Source organism: Helianthus annuus, chromosome 8 (genome assembly GCF_002127325.2).
Source record: "Helianthus annuus cultivar XRQ/B chromosome 8, HanXRQr2.0-SUNRISE, whole genome shotgun sequence".
Taxonomy (NCBI): Eukaryota; Viridiplantae; Streptophyta; class Magnoliopsida; order Asterales; family Asteraceae; genus Helianthus; species Helianthus annuus.
In genome coordinates this window covers 6,710,350-6,716,845 of record NC_035440.2, presented here as the reverse complement: position 1 = coordinate 6,716,845, position 6,496 = coordinate 6,710,350, and the positions used below count along the sequence as shown (strand labels likewise).

General features: G+C 34.7%; 2 protein-coding genes across 2 annotated transcripts; both read left to right on the top strand.

Moving 5' to 3' along the window:
- Positions 1 to 1,796: 1,796 nt before the first annotated feature.
- On the top strand, positions 1,797 to 2,321 carry LOC110869476 (miraculin). The gene has a single exon (XM_022118729.2). The coding sequence runs from the start codon at positions 1,797 to 1,799 to the stop codon at positions 2,319 to 2,321; it is 525 nt and encodes a 174-aa protein (XP_021974421.1).
- A 2,971-nt stretch (positions 2,322 to 5,292) lies between these two features.
- Positions 5,293 to 5,943, top strand: LOC110870774 (miraculin). The gene is given in 2 exon segments (XM_022119925.2): positions 5,293 to 5,391; positions 5,393 to 5,943. Coding segments are annotated over 2 exon segments (588 nt in total). The 3' UTR covers positions 5,882 to 5,943.
- Positions 5,944 to 6,496: the final 553 nt, after the last annotated feature.

The following is a 6,496-nucleotide window of genomic DNA, read 5'->3' as shown; positions in this document are numbered from 1 at the left end:
CCTCAGAGACCATTTTGGCTATTAACTCAATTTCTGGACTATCAAACTTAAAAACTTGGGCTAGACTTTTAAGCTAAAAGTTTTTCATGGGTAGAACCTTTTAACAAAAAAAAAATACTTTTTTTTTATATATATTATAGATCCTATGCCACTTGATATTTGTAGGGCCAGGTTTCATTATTACAAATAAAAAACAATATCCAAATTCATCAGTTTAATTATGTGTCTAAAACTAATATTCAAATCCAAACCAACATGTTTTTTATAATCTTAAACCAGCATACTTCCTACCATCTATAATAAATATGTAGCAATTCATTCAAGATTAATTAATCTACATCATTCACTAATACTTTCAAAAAGAGTTAATTACACAAATGGGTCCTGTGGTTTATACCTAATTTCGTCTTTGGGTACTAACTTTTTTTTTAACATGTTTAGGTTTTATAATTTCAATTTTGTAACAACTTTGGGTACTAACACCAAAATTTGTTAATTAATAACTAAAATACCCTTGCATTTTTTTTAGTTTATCAATATAACACGTTTGGGTACTAACACCTAATGTTATTTAAGTTTAAATCAATTTTACAAAATCTATTTATTTTTTTATTTTCATCTTTTTATTATATCTCTTAATTAACATAAAATCTATTTATTTATTCATTTTCATATTTTTATTAAATTTCTTATTTAACATAAAATCTACTTGTTACACCAGTATTTTTCTTAAATAAAATCTACTAGCTATATAGTTTTATGTAAATTAAATTTCTTACTCTTTTTAAATAATGTAAACCTTACTCGTTTTTAATTTTGGATAGATATGATTGATAATAATAAATATCTTTCATGTAAAAAAAATTAAGCCTTTTTTTAACTCGTTTTTTGTTCATTTACATTTTACTATTTTAAAAAGATATTTAATTTACATAAAACTATATAGCTAGGTATTTTAGATAAAACTATATAGCTAGGTATTTCTAAGCCTTTTTTAAACTCGTTTTTTTTTTGTACAAAAAGATATTTAATTTACATTAAACTATATAGCTAGTAGATTTTACTGGTGTAACTAGCAGATTTTATGCAAATTAAATATCTTTCTAAAATAGTAAAATGTAAATGAACAAAAAATCGAGTTAAAAAAAGGCTTAAGTTTTGTTACATGAAAGATATTTATTATTATCAATCATATCTATCCAAAATTGAAAACGAGTAACGTTTACATTATTTAAAACGAGTAAGAAATTGAATTTACATAAAACTATATAGCTAGTAGATTTTATTTAAAAATCTATTTAAAAAAAATACTAGTGTAACAAGTAGTTTTTATGTTAAATAAGAAATTTAATAAAAATATGAAAATAAAAAATAAATAGATTTTATGTTAATTAAGAGATACAATAAAAAGATGAAAATAAAAAAATAAATGGATTTTGTAAAATTGAATTAAACTTAAATAAAATTAGGTGTTAGTACCCAAATGTGTTACATTGATAAACTTAAAAAAATGCAAGGGTATTTTAGTCATTAATTAACAAATTTTGGTGTTAGTACCTAAAGGTGTTACAAAATTGAAACCATAAAACCTAAACCTGTTAAAAAAAAGTTAGTACCTAAAGGTGAAACTAGGTATAAACCACATGACCTATTTGTGTAATTAACTCTTTTCAAAAATGAAAACAATCATCTTATTCTCACTTGCAATCATCTTCACCGCAAATGCGGTTCATGTTCATGCTCCGGTGCTCGATTTTGATGGATAATATCTCCATACAGGGGCCAAATACTACGTTATGCCAGCGGCTCTAGACTGTGAAAATGGCGGACTCCTTTCCGTTAAATTTAACAGGAAGCCTTGTCTAGCTGGCGTCGAACAATCTCGAAGCGACGAGACTGGCCTCCCATTGACTTTCACTCCGGTCAACCCCAAGAAAGGCGTGATCCATCTTTCCATAGATGTTAACATAAAGTTTTTAGCTTCCACTGGTTGTGACGACGAGTCAACCGTATGGAAGGTGAAATATGATAAAGCCTTGAAGCAATATGCTGTGATGGTGGGAGGTGTTGAGGGAAACCCGGGACCCGAAACATTGGAAAACTGGTTTAAGATTGAGAAAACTAAAGACGGTTATAAGTTAGTTTTCTGCCCGAGTGTGTGCAGCTACTGTAAGGTTATGTGCAAGGCTGTTGGAATAGTTGACGACGAAGATGGTTCGCAACGTTTGGTACTCAACAATGATCCTGCGTCTTTCGTCTTCTGGAAAACTAACTTGTTCCATTCAACCAGTCCATTATTCCATGGATGCTCGAATAAATAGCATATGTAATAAGCAATCTTAATTGTTGTTTTATCTATGTTTGAATAAAGTTGTTTATGGTTGTAAAACTTGCATGGGTTGATGTGTGTATGTAGAGAAAATGGTTCGGTTACATGAATCACATAACCTAAAATTTATTAACATGACAATATATGTGTGTGCGTTCGGGGAAAAAGTGAAAGTGCACTGATTTTAACGTTATTTTATTAATTTCTTGAAAATAACATTAAAAGAGGGGGATGGTTAATCATGCATCATGTGGTGGCGTGGATAGCCGAAAGACAAGGGAGTACATGCACTAATCGGCTTTTGTCTTAATTGCTAAGTGTTATGTGCCTTATGTCCAAGGCTTGATGCAAAACTAATATCGAGCCGAGGGTCTCACTGGAAGCAGCCTCTCTATTTCTATGGGGTAGCGGTAAAGCTGTCTACATCTTACCCTCCTCAGACCTTACGTTAGCTTTGCTATTGGTTTGATTTACTGAGTATGATGATGATGAATAAGAAGAAGTTGTATAATACTTCAAAGACATTTTGATGATCATAATATATACAAAGCCTTGTTACATACATTTATCAATCATATAGTTACTCATTTTTTAAATAAATAGACAAAAATCCATATCAACTAAAGCAGAAACCACACCGTTAAAAAAAATCAATTCATAAAGATATTAAAAACTATTAAAAGAATAAAAAAATACAGTGATAATCCATTTTGAATAAGAGGAATAAGCCTAACACATCCATATTGAACAGTCAATTCCTTATTGTCAAATGTATACCTATAAATTATCACAAGCTAAATTCAATGTATATTTCAATTTGGTATGTAATTCACGAATAAAAATATTTAGTATAACTATGACATAGAAAGCAATCAAAGCATAGAAAGAATATTTACATACTTGAATAGTCAACACAACCCATATCTTAGATACTAAATTTACAAATACACCTTTTAAAAATAGGCAAATTGGAAAATAATAATCCCAGCATTTTGAAATTAGCGAATAATAATTCCAAGTAAGGAAATAGCCAATAATAATCCTACCTCGTCCATTTTTGGAAAATAAACGTGGCACTTTTGTCGTTTAGTGACTAGTGACTGTGGAGTATTATTTTCCAAAAATGGACGAGGTCAGATTATTATTGGCTATTTCCTGACTTAGGATTATTATTGGCCAATTTCAAAATGCTGGGATTATTATTTTCCAATTTGCCTTAAAAATATTTAGTTGTTAAAAACATGAGTAAATTGCCATTTTAGTCCCTGAGTTTTGTCTAAATTTGCCACTTTAGTCCAAATAGTTTTTTTTTTGCCTCTGGGTCCCTGACTTTTCCATTTTATTGCCGTTTTGATCACATACACTAACTCCATCCAAAAACTCAGTTTAAACCAGGGGTATTTTGGGGATTTTCAATTTAAACTTTTCAACTTGCCATTTTGATCCAATACCAAAAAATCAAAAAATTTCCAAAAAAATCAAAAAAATTCCAAAAAATTCTAAAAAATCATAAAAATTCTAAAAAATCCAAAAAATTCTAAAAAAATCCAAAAAATTCAAAAAAATCCAAAAAATCCGTTTCGGCGCGAACCATTTCGAACCCGAACCGTTTCGAGCTGAACCGTTTCGACCCGTACCGTTTCGAACCGTACCGTTACGATGCGAACCGTTTCGACCCGTGCCGTTTCGAAGCCGAACCGTTTCAAGCCGAACCGTTTCGACCGTTTCGACCCGTGCCGTATCGAACCGAACCGTTTCGACCCGTACCGTTTTGACGCGAACCATTTCGACCCGAACCGTTTCGCGTCGAACCGTTTCGACTCGAATCGTTTCGACCCATACCGTTTCGACCGTTTCAAACCGAACCGTTTCGAACCGTGCCGTATCGAACCGAACCGTTTCGACCCGTACCGTTTCGAACCGAACCGTTTCGAACCGAACCGTTTCGAGCCGAACTGTTTCAACGCGAACCGTTTCGACCCGTACCGTTTCGAAGCCGAACCGTTTCAAGCCGACCCGTTTCGACCCATACCGTTTCGAACCGTATCGTATCGAACCGAACCGTTTCAGCCCGTACCGTTTCAAACTGTGTCGTATCGAACCGCACCGTTTCGACCCGTACCGTTTCAAACCGAACCGGTACGGGTCGAAACGGTTCGGTTTGAAACGGAATGGGTCGAAACGGTTCGGTTCGAAACGGTACGGGTCGAAACGGCTCGGTTCGATACGGCACGGTTCGATACGGCACGGTTCGAAACGGCAAGGTTCGAAACGGCACGGGTCGAAACGGTTCAGCTCGAAACGGTTCGGGTTCGAAACGGTATGGGTCGAAATGGTTCGGTTCGATACGGCACGGTTCGAAACGGTTCGGTTTGAAACGGTTCGCGTCGAAACGGTACGGTTCGGAACGGTACGGGTCGGAACGGTTCGCGTTGAAACGGTCCGGCTTCGAAACGGTACGGGTCGAAACGGTTCAGCTCGAAACGGTTCGGTTCGAAACGGTTCGGGTTCGAAACGGTTCGCGCCGAAACGGATTTTTTGGATTTTTTAGAACTTTTATGGTTTTTTAGAATTTTTATGATTTTTTAGAAAATTTTTGATTTTTTGGAATTTTTTTGATTTTTTGGAATTGGATCAAAATGGCAATTGAAAACAGTTAAAGATGGAGTTTTTGGATGAAGTTAGTGTATGTGATCAAAACGGCAATAAAATGGAAAAGTCAGGGACCCAGAGGCAAAAAAAAAACTATTTGGACTAAAGTGACAAATTTGAACAAAACTCAGGGACTAAAATGGCAATTTACTCTAAAAACATCAATTACATTACAAGTCAAAAACAATATCCAAATTCACCAGTATCTAAAACTACCAAAACTCTAAACCAACAACATGTTGTTATTAAATCAAACTTCCTACCATGTATAAATAGCTATTAATCTACATCATTCACCAACACTTTTCAAAATGAAAACAATCATCTTATTCTCACTTGCACTCGTATTCGCAGCCAATGCAGCTCCCGCTCCCGCTCCAGTGCTCGATGTTCGTGGAAAATTAATACCTCCGAACCGGGGCCAAATACTACGTTATGCCAGTGGTTTCGGACGATGAACATGGCGGACTTTATCCAGTGAACTACACAGCTGCCGTTGCACAATCCCGAGACTACGAACTCGGCCTACCATTGACTTTCAGCCCGGTCAACCCCAAGAAAGGCGTGATCCGTCTTTCCACAGATGTTAACATAAAGTTTTCAGATACCACCGGATGGGACATCGAGTCAAACGTATGGAAGGTGAAATATGATAAAGCCTTGAAGCAATATGCTGTGATGGTGGGGGGTGTTGAGGGAAACCCGGGACCAGAAACGTTGGATAACTGGTTTAAGATTGAGAAAACTAATGACGGGTATAAGTTCGTCTTTTGCCCGAGTGTTTGCAGCTACTGTAAGGTTATGTGCAAGGATGTTGGAACCGTTATAGACAAAGGTGGTTGGCGACGTTTGGTACTCAGCGGTGATCCTATGTCTTTCGTCTTCTGGAGTACTTACTAGTTCCACCAGTCATCTTATTCCATCGCGCTCGAATAATTTAATTATGTAACTCGCAACCTTAATTTGTTTTATGTATGAAATTAATATGCAATAAAAGTTCTTGACAGTTGCTTAATATTTTTCCTGTTGACAAATAATAGATCCTTAAATACCACAAAGCACAAATGAGAGGTTTTTAAATGACAAGTAGAAGTAGAATACTACAGCACTGGAGGGTTCAAACGAGAAGAAATTTTTTGTCACAATAAAAAAGATGAAATTTAAACCAATAAGAATGCTTTATTTTACTTCATTTAATTTTTATATTTATATAAATAATTTTGATACTTTTATTTATATAAATAATTTTATAACTCAACTCCATTTTCGCTAGAACCCGTTTTGACCCGAACTTATTTGGCTCATAACCAATATTGACGAAACCCATTCTGGCGCGTCATCTGAACCCGTACTATCCGCCCAATTTGCCATGCCTAAGTTTAAGGAAGTGTTGAGGGTAGTTTAGTAGTTTAGTTCCATCAAGTTCTTTTCTTTGGATATGGATGTCTTTGTTGTAGTTGACTATTTACAGCATCCATTTACAAGTCAAAAACAATATCCAAATTTGACTTTCTA